This window comes from Melitaea cinxia, chromosome 25 (genome assembly GCF_905220565.1).
Source record: "Melitaea cinxia chromosome 25, ilMelCinx1.1, whole genome shotgun sequence".
Classification (NCBI taxonomy): Eukaryota; Metazoa; Arthropoda; class Insecta; order Lepidoptera; family Nymphalidae; genus Melitaea; species Melitaea cinxia.
Window position 1 is genome coordinate 5,459,343 of NC_059418.1, and position 17,746 is coordinate 5,477,088.

Here is a 17,746-nt window from a genome sequence, read left to right on the forward strand (position 1 = left end):
TTAGCATAACGACTAGTTATTTGAATATAGGGATGGGACGCAGATTAATATGAAATCATTTAACGTCCTGCTATAAGTTTTTTTCAACGTTTTGTTGATTTTGAATTTTTTTTTTTTTTTAATTTTAAACGCCATTTCCAAACAACATAACCTAATGAACTTCACAAAATACTATTTGGGTTGGACACCCATTAAAAATACAAACCAAAAACTCTAAGATTCCCGAGAGACCAATTTTAATTAAACTCTAATTTTTGTCATCACATTAATACTCGGAGCTGCCTTTATATATAAAGGGGCCTACTCAAAGCACTGCCTGCAGGGCCTGCTTGCAGTTACTGCCGCAGAGGATGTTGCTCCACAAAGCACTGCAAATCATTTACGCGGCATACGTTGTCGTGTTCACTTGTGTTCTCTTTGTCCTTGCCTAAATTCGTCAGTTTTTATAAATGGCTCCTACATTATTCAAACACCAAAAAATAGCATTGGGTTTGACTGTATTGAGTAGTTGTAGCGTTCAAAAGAAAAAAAGGAAGCACTGGTGTAAAAAAGTTTTATATTTTTCATGTAAAAGCGACATAGCCTGCGACCGCATATCTTTGTTATGATAATGATCGTGGTTAGTTTTCCAAAGACATGGCAAATCCCTATACAATTAGATTACGTCCCTCCACACGTCTTTTTCTCGCTGGCTCATTTTTCTTGAAGAAAACAGAGCCAAACAAATAATATAATAAAACCAAACCAACTAACTGATTAATTGCTAAATGACAACCACTGACAAGACAAACCCCAGGTCAAATAGAGTAGACAAACGTCGCAATGTACCGACGTAAACAAAATGGTGGTCTAAATCGGCCCGACCGAGCTACACATGTCCCTGATTGCAGTTTACGGAGTGGGGAGATCGTGTGTCGGGCTGGCAGAACGACACTGCGGCCCTGCGACAGGGTGAACAATTAAAATATCGGCCCTGCATGCATACATACAATACGATCGGCAGTGGCACTGCAAGCAGGGCCCTGCAGGCAGTGCTTTGAGTAGGCCCCTTAAAACTCAACTACGTATACTAAATATTGGCCGATTTATTTGTACTGCAAGTCGGACAGTTTTTAATCTGATCTTCTAAAAGCGCAACACGTTTCTGTAAATGCATTATCGTTGCGTCCTTCTGTTTCAACTGAACTTTCAGCGTAGTTATCGAATCTTCCAACGCGCCGTATACTGCCTGAACTTCAGGCTGGTAGCTGAATACTTGGGGCGGTTCGTCTAAACAGAAGAATTCTCTCACAACTGGGTGATTTGGAAGCTTATTCAAAATCGCGTTGACGAACGTCTGCAATCCCCTAACTCTTTCCTCCAGAAAAGCTGGCTGAAAATTATCCCTAAACCACCTTTTCCCTGGCAACGGTAATAAGATGTTCGGCTGTTCATTTTTTATGCGATTATACAGCCTAACAAAATCCGTGTATCTCCTAAACACAAGCCAGGACTGATCGCGTTTGTCGTCCTCAACTTTTAACTTGTATATCGTGAACCTTGCCCTTTCTTCCATAACCTCATAACCGACGATTGGAATGCGTAAAGACTCGAATTTCTTTATTTCACTCCTATGGAGACTTAAATCTACATTACTTATACTATTTTGTATGGTGTGGTTGGTAAAATCGTTGATGTTACCCATCGATTTGTAATGGTTTCTCGGTTGTATGGGTCTAGGTGTTTCCATCTCGTTGTCTGAATGAGTTGATTCTGCATACCTAGATTTGTAGAAGTTGTTGAACTTTGAGATAGGGTCTGAATTGCCATCTTCGCTCGATGTTGAAGATATTTCATTGTTCATGCTGTCTCTTGGACGGTTGTCTGTTAATTTTATTATTTTTGATTCCATCTTTTGTACTGTCGCCATTTTCAGCACCGGTTCTGAAATTACAAGTTTTAATATTACAGATAATAATATAAAATACAAGCTTTACGTCTGCGACATCGACCTTGTGGATAAGGCGATTTGACTACACCGTAATTTCATTTCTGCCGTTAAAATATAGGCTATATTATTATCACTCAGTCATAGCGTAGCACTTTACTGGTAAAAGAACTTCTTAAAATCCAATAGCATTTGAGTTTATCCATTACAAACTAAAATTAATCAAAATATTAGCAACAATACGGAATTATAGATTCATATGACCATAAGTACTGGGAATAATTTTAGTTGGTTTACAAGAGCTTCTTACAGATTTTAAAGAACGGCAACAGAGGCATCAGGAGGAGGATAGTTATATTTATTGTAAAATTGCTTTTCAACTACAATTGTAAATCTTTTTTGGAAAATAATTTACAAATGCTGCATGGACTTAAATAACTGTACCAAAAAAAGGCAGATATTTTTATATATGGGAGTACAAATGTCTGGTCTTTTATTACTGATAATATTTTTGATAATACTGGTGGTTCAGGATGCTAGTTATCACATATATTTATTATTAGAAACAGAATTTATAATGTACTAGCTGCCCCGGTGAATTTCGTACTGATAAATTCATTTAATATAAGTATACTACTCAGCAAACGTTGTCTTGCCGCTAAATGCTATTTAAAAATAGGGGTTGGTGGTAGAAGGGTGAAAATTTGGGGTTGTATGTATTTTTCAACGCCAAATCATAATAAAATAAAATATAAATAATAAATCTGAAAATTAAAAAAAATTAGATGGACCTACCCAATGTACACACAAAATTTCACGAGAATCCGTCGAGCCGTTTCGGAGGAGTTTAACTACAAACACCGCGACACGAGAATTTTATATATTAAATATTAATGTACTTTTTTGTGAATATATCAAATTTTTATTATTTTATCTATACTTATAAAGCTGAAGAGTTTGTTTGCTTGAACGCGCTAATCTCAGGAACTTTTGGTCCAATTTGGAAAATTCTTTCAGTGTTAGATAGCCCATTCATCGCGGAAGGCTATGGGCTATATATAATCACGCTAAGACCAATAGGAGCGGAGTCCACGCGAACGAAGTCGCGAGAAGAAGCTAGTTTTATATAAATCTTGTCCTGACATCAAGACGAAAACAAAAAAATTAATTATCCAATTCGGTACTGTAGCTCGGAAGTACATCGGAAGTACGCGCGTAAATCTAATTTGAAAAAAAAAAACGGACTTTAATTGCTTCGACAAATAATATGACGAATTAGACGAATATAGACGAAAAAACGGTAAAATAACTAAACACCTCACACTCAACGGCCCCCACAAAGATTAACTTCTTGCACTGTTTGCCTCGCTATATAAAACGCTTACTCATGACCATGGGTTGACTGGAAGAAATCTCTTTCAGAGATAAGTCCACCTTTGCCATAAACATTATAATTATGTTGTTTTTACATGTATTTTTTGAGTGCAATAAAGTATACAGTAACTTCTGTGTCGGGGGTCGGGAAACACGTAATGGACGAGCACAAATGCCCACACCACGGCAAACATCTGTATGGCCAATACAAATCGCGGGAATCGAACCCGAAACCGCCTGTGATCGCCAACGCATCAACAGACAATTAAATATGCATTAATAAAGATAACTCAAAAAGTACTCGATCTCGATCAAATTTCCACCCGACAAGCACAAGCTTTCGATTAAAAAATATTCATCAAAATCGGTGCATCCAGTTAAAGTTAATGCACATAAAAAAACTACAGTCTTACTGAGAACGTCCATCTGTTCATGAAGTCAATGAGTTAATAGATGTAACTAGCTGACCCGGCGAACATCGTATCGCCTAACACAAACTTTATCGTATGGTATTAAAGTTCAAATTGACTTTTAAGTATTATCACAAATCTTTTGTATGGGAGTATAGAAAAGTGTTGTTTTTAGACTTTTTCAGGAAATTTAAAAAATTTTTTTTTTTTAGAATTTTTCTCTCCGTAAGAACCATCCTCGTACTTCAAGGAACATTTTAAAAAAAGAATTAGCGAAATCGGTCCAACCGTTCTCGAGTTTTGCGCTTAGCAACACATTCAGCGACTCATTTTTATATTATAGAAGATAGTACTTTGTGATAATCACGAAACCATATAATCCAAGTCCAATAAATGGAATCTACATTTCGTGCTGTATTAGTTACAACTGTAGATTGTCACCTTATTATATAATTATACTAGTGACCCGTCCCGGCTTCGCACGGTTGCATGAACTATCAGTGTTCCTCTACTATATTATGCATGCATTATACACATAAACCATCCTCTGGAATCACTCTATTTACTAAAGAAAACTGCATTAAAATCTATTGCCCAGTTTTAAGGATCTAAGCACACAGACAGCGGGATGTGACTTTGTTTTATATTATATAATTATTACCAAATTATATATTCATCTTCATCTTCATTTCAGCCTATCACAGTCCACAGCTGGACATAGGCCTGCAGAAGTATGCGCCAAAATCATGGCGTTAACTCATGTGTATTGCCCACAGTCACCACGCTGGGCAGGCGGGTTGGTGACCGCAGGGCTGGCTTTGTCGCACCGAAGACGCTGCTGCCCGTCGTCGGCCTGTGTATTTCAAAGCCAGCAGTTGGATAGTTATCCCGCCACCGGTCGGCTTTTTAAGTTCCAAGGTGGTAGCGGAACTGTGTTGTCCCTTAGTCGCCTCTTACGACACCCACGGGAAGAGTGGGGGCGGCTATATTCTTTACTGCCGTAGCCACACTACAGAATTATATATCTATACTAATATTACAAAGTTGAAAAGGTTGTTTGTTTATTTAAATGCACTAATGTCAGCAACTACTGGTTCGAATTTAATAATTATTTTTGTGCTTGCTCATTTAGAAAGGAGGGCTATAGGATATGGGGATGGCTAGTATACTAATAAAGAAGAATCCCTATGACTGCACCAAATTGGATGATTCCTTTTTTGTGTACACATTGTCAAAACAAGGTTTGTATAGTAAAAATTAAAAAAAAAACAGCATATAAAAAATACCTTTATAAAGTTCGCCAGGTCAACTAGTGTACTATAAAAAAACATTTATCTTAATACATATAAATTACGCATGACGTTGTTTGTCCGCGATGGACTCCTAAACTACTTGAACGATTTACATCAAATTTGCACACCGTGTACAGTTTTATCCAACTTGAAAGATAGGCTATATTTTATTTTGATATATGTAATTGTTATATTTAAGGAAAAACAATAAGGCGGTACAAAGTTTGCCAGGTCAGCTAGTATGTATATAATTATTACTGCTTCTTATCAACCAAGAATAAATACCAATTTTATACTGAGTCACCAAATTAATATTTTCAATAAATAAATTAATGTAATTTTAGTACATGAACAAGGTGGATACGAATGAGAGGCATTAAGTAAACATGCCATTTAGAAGATATATAAAAAACATCAGTAAAATAATAGCAGTACCTAGTTTATGTTTGGTTGTAAGCCTATTTTTAATATATATAAATAGGTCAGCAAACAAGCGTATGGCTCACCTGATGGTAAGCGATTACCATAGCTTATAGATGCAACATTAAAAGGATCGCAAGCGCATTGCCAACCCTATCCCCAATCCCCCCAGGAGCTCTGGTCACCTTACTCACTCGGAACACAACACTGCTTGAAAACAGCATTATTTAACTGTGGTCTTCTGTAAGGTCGAGGTACTACCTCAGTCAGGCTGCTCTATATTTTGAGGAGGAAGTTTTCTGCTGTTCCCTACCACCGGTCTCGTGTCTAAACTTATTACTTTGACAAATCAATACTTTATTAAAACTTATTTAATTTTGGTTATTTACTCTGTATACAATTTTATTGATTAAATTAATACTAAAATTTAACAAATATCTAATTTTGATATCATCTACAAAAACTAAACAGTTAAAAAAATACCCATCCTAAAACATTACCAAAATTCTTAAAATGAATATTAATTTATAATTAAACAAAACAATGCATAGTTTTAATATAACTACACCCTCCACCCTCCACACCCATAAACCCCATAATTCGGTTTTTCTAATTCGGTTTTACCTAATCTAGATCTTAGCCTAAATATTTATTATTTAGTATTAATGTGTTATTGTTTTTTTTTTTTTTTAAATCATAAGTATACAGTATAAACTCAAAATAAACAATCGAGTTATTTATTTGTTATATGTAAAACCTTTACGGTCTGCAACCTTCATAGTGCAATAAACACAATGCCACTTACTTGTAGACATCCAAATTGAGACTATTTCAATAGAATTATTCACTTAGACTGTCCACTCCTTTCTTAAGGTAACGTACATTAACGAGTAAAATATGTATGTTTTATACACAAAAATTAACATTTCAATAACTTAGCACCTTTTCTGATATAAATGTTATATTTTTTTATATTTGTAACAGTTTATTGTAAACAATATTGTGATAATTCAACGATGATAACATCAAACAGCACCACGAAGTGACATTGACCAGTAATTACAGATAGAAATAAAATAAAATATAGAAAATTAGAAATATTAAATAGAATGTATATGCACGTATTATCTGTTTTTTATATTAAAAAAAATATGCTATCAATAATTTAGATATTTATAGCTAATTTCGAATAATGTTCTTTGTAAGCAGTTCATTATATTTTTAAGTAGTTAACAACGTTCTTTTTAATGCGAAAACTTTAAACTCTAAGAATATAAAATGAATCGAATTTTTTCGTAAAGTTTCAAACCTACCCCACCCCAGCCTGCAAAATAATGATATTTGTAATAAAAAAAATACTTATTGATAGATTTTGAATAGCTCAATTCAACTACGTTGTCCTTTTAAATTGCTCACCTCAAATTATTTAATTTGAGGTGGTTTGAATTTTTAATTAAAAAACAAAAAAGTCGTTGAAAAATATTCTTTTATCAATATTTTCAAACTCAGCAATTATAAATGCAACTTGAGCAGTTCTTTAACGGTTTAAGCAATTTAAAATATTGAATACATCAAAAGATATAGGAGTTTGAAAATATTGATAAAAGAATATTTTTCAACGACTTTTTTGTTTTTTAATTAAATAATTTGAGGTAAGCAATTTAAAAGGACAACGTAGTTGAATTGAGCTATTGAAAATGTATCGATTAGCATTTTTTTTTTACAAATATCATTATTTTATTTGTTCAAACTATTTATATTTATTTAAAAATTAAGGGAAGTGGATCTGTTCCAAACTATACTTGAGCAATTATAAATGCAACTTGAGCAGTTTTTTAACACTTTGAGCAATTTAAAATATTGTATACATCAAAAGATATAGGAGTTTGAAAATATTTGATTAAAAAAAAAATTGATTTTTAATTATATAATTTGAGGTGAGCAATTTAAAAGGACAACGTAGTTGAATTGAGCTATTCAAAATCTATCAATTAGTATTTTTTTTATTACAAATATCATTATTTTGCAGGCTGGGGTGGGGTAGGTAAGTTTCAACGTCAAAAATAGCAGCCTGACAGAACAACCTAAACAACAGAAGGATTGAAGTAAACAATGAAACAAAACAACAAAAAATGACCGAATCACAGCAATTATCAAATATTGTAACTATTAAATGCAAGCAGCAAGTTGTCCGTGCGGTACGCTTCAATATCGACGGCTCCTATTGCCTAACATGTGGCGCTGACAAGAAAATTAAGCTCTGGAATCCTCACAATCAATTACTACTAAAAACCTATGGTGGACACGCAAACGAAGTGTTAGACGCAGCCGGATCATGTGATAGCAGTCATATTATATCGTGTAGTAGTGATAAATCTGTGATATTATGGGATGTGACAACGGGACAACCTGTACGACGGTATAGAGGACACGCTAGTTCTGTAACCTGTGTAAAATTTAACGAGGAATCGACGATGGCGGTGTCTGGATCTGTAGACAATACTGTATCTTTCTGGGACGTCGTCAGTCGAAGGCAGGAACCCGTACAGATACTAAAAGATGCAAAAGACACTATAACCTCCATACAGGTTACCGACCACGAAGTTTTAACATCGTCTGTAGATTGTCACATGCGTTTGTATGATATGCGTGTAGGTAAAATGTTCTCAGACTATATTGGGCATATTATTACATATGCAAGTATGACACACGATGGTCAGTGCTACGTTTTAAGCTGTGCAGACAATACAATAAAACTATTTGATAAAGATTCTGGCGAATTATTAAATACGTTTTCAGGTCACGAATGTAAAGACTTTTTGCTTGAAAATTCCGTGAATGAGAAAGATAGTAATATTATCTCTGGTTCGGCAACTGGGGAGATATTTTATTGGGATTTGGTTTCTAGTCGTTGTACTCAAAAGTTGGTGCATAGTAAAAAACCTGTGGTCTCCTTGAGTCACCATCCAACTGATAATTATTTGTTAACGGCGAGTGAAGATGAGGTTGTCTTGTGGGGTGTTCCAAAGATGGAAGAATAAATAGACTATAATTGTATTTGTATTTTTTATTTTTTGTTTTACCTCACAACTTTTTACTGGGTGTACTGATATTGATGATTTTTTTTTAATCAAATGCTGGTGCTTTTCATGTAGTTTCTTTTAAATTTGCTAGAAATCTGATGAGTACTTATTGAGTTATATAATTAGATATATATTAATTCCTAATTATATATATTAAATTGACAATTTTTTCAACTGTTGATGTTCAATGTTGGTGATGTTTTCATTTTGTAACTTTGTCTATATAAATGTGTTTTTTTTTTATAATAGGACTATTATTAGTTTAATTTATATTTGTCAACACTAGCGCTGTCATACGCAATTAGAAAGGAATTTATAAACAACAGATGCAACGATCGCGCCACCTAGCACATCGTTCGGTAGTCATCTACCCTCATTTATTATATTACTCGAGTTATTCTGACGTGTACGAAACGAACGGTGCAACCGTCGCTAAGGCAGTCTTGGCTCTGGCTTGGCACGATACACTTGTTGTATCCTGCTAGTAGCTTAACCTAGACTCGTTCAATAATTAATTTGTGCAAACGAATTAATTGTTATCTATTACGATTAATTTGGCTAGGTGGGACGTATAACTCGAGTAGTGAAGGTGAGCGTTGATACGTATCTCAAAGGAGGCCTCCTTAAACCTACACCTGGGTCGCAAGTCCTAGGCACTGCTCTGAGTTACTCCCTCCGCCACACGATAGACTCGATCGGAACTCCGAAAAGTGTCCATGCTTACACGTGTTCAGTGTACGTTATAATTTTGTTATAATCTTTTTAAGTACTACCTTCATAATATTGTAAAGAGTGCGAGTATAACCTACGCCCGCGCCCTGCAAATATAGAAAAGCAGCTTCCAATTAGTCGAAAGACTACATATTTATAAGATTTTCTTTTTATTTTATTACCTAATTGTTAAAAGATTTATACTCCTATGTCTATTTATGTATAAGTAAGTAAAGAAATACAAATTTTCTTAATATTTGTAAATGGATCATAATTGTGATTTTAAAGTGTTTTTACTACTTTTTAAACATGTAAAGAACTACTTCTGTAAAAAGATTTAACTTACAAAAACATACCATTAAAAACCATTAATAATTACCATAGTAATCGCATAAAGTACATACAAAAAAAACATAGTTGAATTGAAAGCCTCCTCTTTTTTGAGGCGGTTAAAAACAAGAAGAAAAAAAGAAAATATTTATTATTATTGTAGTCTATGAGGCTTAATGATAATAAGCATTCCTTTCTCTACATTTAAATAAATAATCTGTAAATAGGATTGAAAGGTTTATCTGATTATGAGCAAATTTATTAATATGGAGGGTAGAGGGGGAGAGTCATCTTTGTACATCAGAAAGAGTCCGTCGAAATAAATTAGGGTGGCGCTAAATTAGTGTCAGAGTAAATCTTAAAAGACGTTTCAAATATTATTATTTATTATAACAGTATTAATAACAGTTTTATCTAAATAGCGATTATCAACATTACCATTAACTGTAGTAACTTTTAACTCAAAAACTGCGTGCGCACAAAGCACACATATTAGAACTGAAACTTCTTTGGCAAACTAATTGAAAAAAAAAAATTCTTAAAAACTAATTGAAAAATAAGGTGAAGCGGGACACGAGGCGGGTGACGTCTGTACTGGAAGAAGTAGGCGGTATCATAATTAAAATACATTGCATATCAAAACGTTGCACATTCTTGTGACGTTTCATCCGTAATAATTTTACCCTCATGTGCCTAAAGAAGTTTCATTTCAAAAAAATTGTATTTTATTATTGATTTACATCCATATATTAAAAAATATATAGTAATAAATATAATGTGATATTTTATTTTATATAAACATGAAGTCATGTTACGTTCCGTTACAATTTATGGTATCATTACTTATCAGAGTGAAAGTATATTATTAGTAGATGAAATATTGATTTACAGATAACAAATTGAGGTTTATTTAATTTTACGTAGTATTAAATAAAGTTTAAGTAAATTTTGAACATAATTAGTATACTACCGTTTCTGTAAATAAAACCTGTATTTCGTAGGTCGACAAATCACAAGCCATAGCTAAAGCCACAGGGTATAGTAATACTTATAGAAAGCTAAATAATCATAGACTATAAGTGTTGTAATCTGTGACAACGAATTACTTATGTCAAAGTGCGTCATCCCGCTCTGCTCTGCATTTACAAAAACAGTGAAAGAAATCTTACGATTTTTCTTAAATGAAAAACAGTATATGGAGAAATGGGTGCCAAAACTGCGGTTAAGTTACGGAACAGAGGTGCCGCGTATAAATGCGATATGTGCGGTCGTAAGTTAATGACGCCCGATGCGCTTGTAGTCCACCAACGTACCGCGCATAATATCATAACGCGGAGAACTAAACCTAAACAGGTCATTAAACCCGTTAAAGCCTCCAAGGTTGATATTAAAGCGAGATCCGAGAAAAAGCCGCTTCCTACACTCAAAACTCCTCCTAAAACCAGTGAAAAAAAAGTGGTTAGTGAGAAAGAAGCGGTCCAAAATGAACCGACTAAAGACGATCAGTCGGAGCAGAAGAAGAAAACGGTTGAATTTGAGTGTCCCAAGTGCTTCCGAATCTTTCTTACGTATTTTCCAGCACACAAACACATACAAAAATATCACTGTGTAAATAGACAAGGCGTTAAAGTGTGAGTGCATTTACCATAGATATTTCTTATCATAGATGTATTTTTTTTTTAATTATGTATATATAGTTAGGAATAATATAAATGTATGGTTCATTTTTATTTAAAAATTTACATCCACGGGCTCAAAATGCCCATGCCTTTGTTAATCATGACAGTCCTGTGACTGCCTAGTAAAATAATATGGTTCATGCTGACGGTTTTTTTTATATTGTATTGTATGTAATTAATCATAGTTAAGTTTTTAGTTCATTCATATGATATCAAAATAGTTCTATTCACTGCATAGAGTGGTAGTAGTAGCAAATTCAAATAATAAGCGTCATACACACAGACGACGACAAACATCTGTATATCTCAACTGCACCAACCAATCAATCTCCTTCGTGTGTTCTCCACTCTACATGACATTGGCGGAATCAACCGCGCTCCAATGGCACAACTGAAAGCCATTAAACCAATAAATCAATCAATCAATCAACATCTGTATGGCCAATAAAAATGTTTGTCATGTGCGGGGATCAAACCCCCAACAGCAACTAACCAGTGCTGTGACCGTTATACCAATGCATTGTCATAATATTAGTAATATATTACAAAATAAGTAGCTTTAAATTGACAGTAAGTAGTGACTTTTAAGAGTTATGTGTTTGACTCTATCCTTGAGTCTGTTGCCCTTGGGTTAAAAAAAAACAAGAAGAATTACCAGGGGAGGGGGGTAGTTATAATGACATGTTACATGTAATACATGTTATTTTTACGCATAGGGTTTCTCTAAAATGGCTATGCTTTAGATTAAGAACCATCGAATTATAGGGTTTTGGGGGGTGGAGGGCGGAGGGTGGGGGGGAGCTACACTAGGTAACACTGCCACCCTTCGGAAACCAATGGTTATGGAGATATTATGGACATATCCATGGTTAAAGTTTTGAGATTAGAAGAAGAATTTAATTAAAATCTAATAATCTCTAATCTAATTTTGAGCTTAGACAGGTTCAGATAATTTTTTTTTAATTCATTCCATGTTTTTCACTTCAATATATTTTTATTTTTACTTATTTACTGTCATATATTCAGTAACAATTATCAAAAATGAACTGAAATATTGAATATTTTTTGTATATAAACAGTAAATAAGTAAAAATAAAATATATTTAAGTAAAAAACAGCATGAAATAAGCCTATATCGTCTTAAAGCCTTGCCTTTTACAGTTATTTAGTCAAAAACAATGCATTTATGCTTACATTGCTTTAGAACGAAACGCTAAGTGGCGTGCCATTTTTTTTAAAGCATCTAGCAAGCATCTATCAGTTGTATAGTTCGTTAAAATAACGTGTGAAAACGTTAAAATTACGTGTGAAATGTGAAAATAACGTGTGAAATGTGGAAATAACGTGAGTAAGCTATGGGATGGAGCATGAGTAACGTAAGGTTTATCGTTTGTTGATCTTGCAGTCGAGATCGTTTTTACGTACTCCTGTTCGAAAATAACGTGTAAAATGTGAAAGCTGCGGAATTCTTCTTCTAATCTCAAAACTTTAACCATGGATATCTCCATAACAAAGGGGTTTTGATAGGTGGCAGTGGTACCGATGATAGCGCTATCCCACCCTACCTCTCCCCCTTCCCCCCCAAAATATCATAATTCGATAGTTCTGAATCTAAAGCCTTACCTCTAAAACCTTACTACATGTCACCAAGTTGGGGTAGGGGATTGTAAAGTTTTTAAGAACATCATATGAGTAATGGATGACCCCTAGCTGACATTTTTGACTAAAGAAACTCCCTTCTGTATATTTAAAAAATATTTTATCAGCCGGTTGTTACTTAACATACAAGCCTTAAGTTGCCTGCCTTAGTATCAGATAACCCTAATTGCTAAACATAATATTCTTAACCTAAACATGTTGATTTAATATTTTTAGAACACCGAATTCACCACATCTCATCCAACCGGTACGAATCGAGCTGTGCCTTAAGTGTAATAGAAAAGTGAAGACGATACAGACGCATGTCTGTGACAATAAAATCGAGGAGAGGGGTGACAGTCAAGAATTTATGTGTACAGCTTGCGAAGAATGGTTTCCCAACTTAAAGAGCTTTAATATGCACGTGTTGAGCTCGCATGGAGACGACGTTGAGAGTATGTTCTTTCCGACGAGTCTAGGTACGGATTTATTATAGATAAGCTGTGTTTTGCGATTTCGCTTTTATGAAGTTGTTTTGAATTCGATGCGTTTATGAAATAATGAAATATTTGTCTCATTTAAAATGTTAAATGTGGGTAGATACAGGCAATCCCTACGATTTATCAGTTAATATTAAATAATTCAACTGCCTTTTGAATGAATAAAAGAACAACTGTGCTTTAGACCACACGACTGAAATAAAACTTACGAAACGCGACTCTCTCTACCTTCAGTAACTTATATCTCTCTCAACTCTCGTTCGCCTCGCCCGATCACATTTTTCGTAACGCTCTCGTCACCCATTCACCAGCTTACTCCCCAACTCAAGCATGCGTTAAGAAGTTTTACTTCAATAATAATAACATTAAAAACTTTAGCATTTGTGTTTTTAGTAGGATATAATTAAAAAGTGTTACTTTACTAACTTAATATACAATATTGTCGTCAAATGGAACGTTGGGTAGAACACTTCACCACTCTCTATGCAACTCCAGTCAGCATCGAACCGGAGCCTGTTCAGAGCATGCCTAAACTGAATACTTGGAGTCAATTAGACAACCTACCTACTATAAGGGAATACCATATTGCTGTAAAGCAGCTTAAGCGCGGTAAGAGTCCTGGTAGTGATGGAACCCAAGCAGAAATACTTAAACTTAAGTGCGTGTCACCTATTCTGCACAGTCTGCTGTGTAAGTGCTGGGAGGCGGGGTGCGTGCCTCGGGATATGCGTGATGCCAACATCATCACACTATACAAAGGGAAAGGGGATCGCGGCGATTGCAACTCCTACCGTGGCATTTCCCTTTTGAGCACAGTCGGCAAGCTATTTGGACGCGTAATATTAGGAAAGCTCCAAAAACTTGCAAATCGCGTATATCCTGAGGCACAGTGTGGTTTTCGCCCCCGGCGTTCCACAGTCGATATGATTTTCTCCCTTCGCCAATTACAGGAGAAGTGCAGAGAGCAGAAAACGCCATTGTACGTGGCGTTTGTTGACTTAAATAAGGCCATCGATACCGTCAGCAGGGTCAGTCCACCGAAACTCTTGAGCTTTGTTCAATCCTTTCACGAGGATATGAAGGGCGCTGTAGTTTTTGATGGCCAAACGTCTGATCAGTTCGAAATGCGTAGGGGTGTCCGTCAGGGCTGCGTGTTGGCTCCTACCCTGTTTGGTATATTCTTTTCGATTATCCTAAGAACTGCTTTCGGCGATAGCCAACAGGGTATCCACCTTCATACAAGAGTAGACGGAAAGCTATTCAACATCTCACTGCTTCAAGCTAAACGAAAGCGTCATGATCTTTTCGTTGACTCTTTGTTATTTACCGATGATGCAGCTTTTGTGGCAAACTCAGTTCAAACAATCATGGACAAATTTTCCGAAGCATGCACTTTGTTTTCCATGTCCATAAACCCCAAAAAAACTGTGGTTCTAGCGCAAGGCAGTGCAGAAATACCTGCAATAATGCTGGATAGCACTGCCTTACAAGTGGTTGATAGGTTCTGCTACCTGGGATCGACAGTCACGAACAATCTCTCTCTAGAAGCAGAGATCAATACTCGCATCGGAAAAGCGGCGACTACGTTCGGGCGGCTCAGTACAAGAGTGTGGAACAACAAACATCTTACCAACAGGACCAAGATGATAGTATTTCAGGCCTGTGTTTTGAGCACGCTCTTGTACGGAGCGTAGGCGTGGACGTCCTATGCGAAGCAAGAACGTCAGATTAACACTTTTTATATGCGCTGCCTACGGAACATCCTGGGTATAAGTTGGAAAGACAGAGCGACCAACGAGAGGGTTCTACAAATAGCGCGGATGCCCAGTCTAACTGCCATGCTAAAACAGCGTCGGCTGAGTTGGTTGGGGCATGTACACCGGATGGACCCCTCTCGACTTCTGCGGCAGATCGTGCTTGGCGCAGTTGCGAACGCAGGGAGGGATGTTGGGAGGCCTTTGCTCCGTCTTAAAGACTGCGCCAAGCGCGATATGGTTGCTTTTAACATAAATCACAACAGTTGGGAAAAGTTAGCCGAGAACAGAGACCAATGGCGTAAGAGCGTGAAGGATGGTCAACAACATCACGATGAAGCCTGGTTTGGACTCTTATCGGACAGGAGAAACAAAAAACACAAGAACAGTGACACTAGCACATCTTTTCCTTGTTCGGTGTGTGGTAGAGTCTGCCGCTCCCGTATCGGCTTGTACAGCCATCAGAAGAAATGCTCTTCAGACACCGTTTAAATCGTCTGGAATAGACGTAAAGGCCCATGATGATACAATATTGTATATAACTTGTTTATGCCATCGAAATTTTTTTTTTTTTTTTTAATTGAAGATGTCGTTTATTATGTCGTAATCAGATTGTATAAAATTTCACATTTAATCACATTATTTTTTTACTAAACGAAATCTTGATTTACCATTCAATCTTAAAAGATGACATTAGTCTACAAAAATTAATATGTATATGGCGAAATTTTCGATATTGTATATTCCGAGCATTCATTACGGATTCATAAAAAAAGTAATGATTTTTATTTTTCTCTTTCAGAGTTTACAAAATGGAAAACGGAAATGGAGTCACAGACGAAAGTCACTTACGCGATACTAGATAACTACGATTCAAAAAGATACTACCACTGCAACTTCGCAAAAGAAGACCAAGAGAATAGCAACACAACATACTTCTGTCCATCAACGATCGTCATCCAAGAGTTTTCTAAAGGTATCCAAGTACATTATTACAAGCAACATTACAAACACTGCTTTGCAAAATACAATTTATCAGATAAATATAAAAAGTACTCGATAACGTCGTTTCTGAAACGTTCTGAAGAGTACAATAATCTTCCGACTCAAGGTTCAAGTGAGAATGATATGTATATACAGTTTAAAAATCTCATGGAAGGTATAGTTGTCGACGCAGCTAAAATAAACATATCGGCTCTTAAAGTTCTTATAGGAAAAGCGTTGGATATGACATCGATATTGACTAATTACGATGAAGAAGCCGATGACAATTCAGTGGAAGTACACAATTCAAGTCAGAATATGAACGATTTGCAAATAACAAAAGCTCTTGAAGATAAAAATTTGAATATAGGCAAAAGAAAAACTAGCGATGAAAACTCTTTGATAGATAAAAAAAGAATGAAAATTGATGTGATAAAGCATGAAGACATAGGTCCCATAACGTCGTCACCTAAAATAATAAATTCCTTTTCGTTAGCTAACAATGCGGATAAAGATAAGTATCTCAAAGATGATAATAAAAGTAATAATATTTCACCATTGAAGCAATCAAACGATATAGACCAGTCACCGTCATCATTCAACGACTCATACAAAGATTTTGTCGTTAAGAATTTTCCATCCAAAGAGAGCAATCAAGTCAAGCCTCAGAGTAGAGTCAGAAGGCCAGTGAAAACAAGAATTGGGCAATTTAAACCAAATACATCACCCCGATCGAATAATGAGCCAAAGAAGATAGAATCAGATTCGAAAAAGGTAGAATCTGAATCGAAAAAGGTTGAATCAGAATCGAAAAAGGTAGAATCTGATTCGAAAAAGGTTGAATTAGATTCGAAAAAGGTTAAATTAGATTCGAAAAAGGTTGAATTAGATTCGAAAAAGGTTGAATTAGATTCGAAAAAGGTAGAATCAGATTCGAAAAAGGTTCAATCTGAATCGAATAAGGTTGAATCTGAGCCAAAAAAGATTGAATCAAGAAAGTTGAATCGTATCAGCTTAGATAAACCAAAAGTTGATTTTGAATATGAAGTAAAAGAACAGAAGGGAGGCTATAATATATTAATATTAAAAATATAATTAATGTACAGAAAATGAGTAGAGTAAGTATTTAATTAAGGAATTCAATTTTGCATTTGTTTTAAAAGTATATAACATTATACATAAAAATAATTGATTTTTGTAACTTCATAATCTCTCTATATTACGACACGTCAAAGTAAAACATGAAAAACTATAATTATCAGCATGGATATTAAAATCGAAATCAAAATTAAAAATTACTCAAATCAAGTAGCCTTCAAAAGCACTTTTGAATTATCATTTTACAACTTGAAATTATATTTGTCTTAAATAATTATAGTCGAAAGTGAAGTTACTAGACTCTGTAGAAAAGAATCGCCAGGAAACTCCGACTGACTTTCAAGTTTTTTTCAACATTATATAGATATGTAATAAGTAGTTAATTCTTATACATTTTATATATTTTTATTTGTATTGAACAAAAGTTATTTCTATTTGCGACGTACACAATATGCAAAGTGATCCCCACTCTGCCGCTGAGCGCGTAATGTCTATACCAATACCTATACTTTAAAATTTTAAATCAACTAAATATGTTTTCTGGCC

At 35.1% G+C, this 17,746-nt stretch overlaps 3 protein-coding genes across 4 annotated transcripts; 2 read left to right on the forward strand and 1 right to left on the reverse strand.

Moving 5' to 3' along the window:
• Window positions 1–125: 125 nt before the first annotated feature.
• On the reverse strand, window positions 126–6,482 carry LOC123665981 (sorting nexin-16). Of its 2 annotated transcripts, none has more exons than XM_045600199.1 (3): window positions 6,229–6,482; window positions 1,055–1,923; window positions 126–295 (listed from the first exon to the last, which is right to left on the reverse strand). In XM_045600199.1, the coding sequence occupies exons 1-2, from the start codon at window positions 6,236–6,238 to the stop codon at window positions 1,070–1,072; spliced, it is 864 nt and encodes a 287-aa protein (XP_045456155.1). In that variant the 5' UTR covers window positions 6,239–6,482; the 3' UTR covers window positions 126–295; window positions 1,055–1,069. The 2 variants fall into 2 exon arrangements, with proteins under 2 accessions (XP_045456155.1, XP_045456154.1); XM_045600198.1 differs by having other exon boundaries at window positions 126–289; window positions 1,053–1,923.
• Window positions 6,483–7,538: 1,056 nt separating this feature from the next.
• LOC123665995 (WD repeat domain-containing protein 83) lies at window positions 7,539–8,480 on the forward strand. Its single transcript, XM_045600212.1, has one exon. The coding sequence runs from the start codon at window positions 7,556–7,558 to the stop codon at window positions 8,462–8,464; it is 909 nt and encodes a 302-aa protein (XP_045456168.1). The 5' UTR covers window positions 7,539–7,555; the 3' UTR covers window positions 8,465–8,480.
• Window positions 8,481–10,652: 2,172 nt separating this feature from the next.
• On the forward strand, window positions 10,653–17,381 carry LOC123666231. The gene is made up of 3 exons (XM_045600412.1): window positions 10,653–11,178; window positions 13,102–13,343; window positions 15,921–17,381. The coding sequence occupies exons 1-3, from the start codon at window positions 10,751–10,753 to the stop codon at window positions 17,195–17,197; spliced, it is 1,947 nt and encodes a 648-aa protein (XP_045456368.1). The 5' UTR covers window positions 10,653–10,750; the 3' UTR covers window positions 17,198–17,381.
• The last annotated feature ends 365 nt before the right edge of the window (window positions 17,382–17,746 follow it).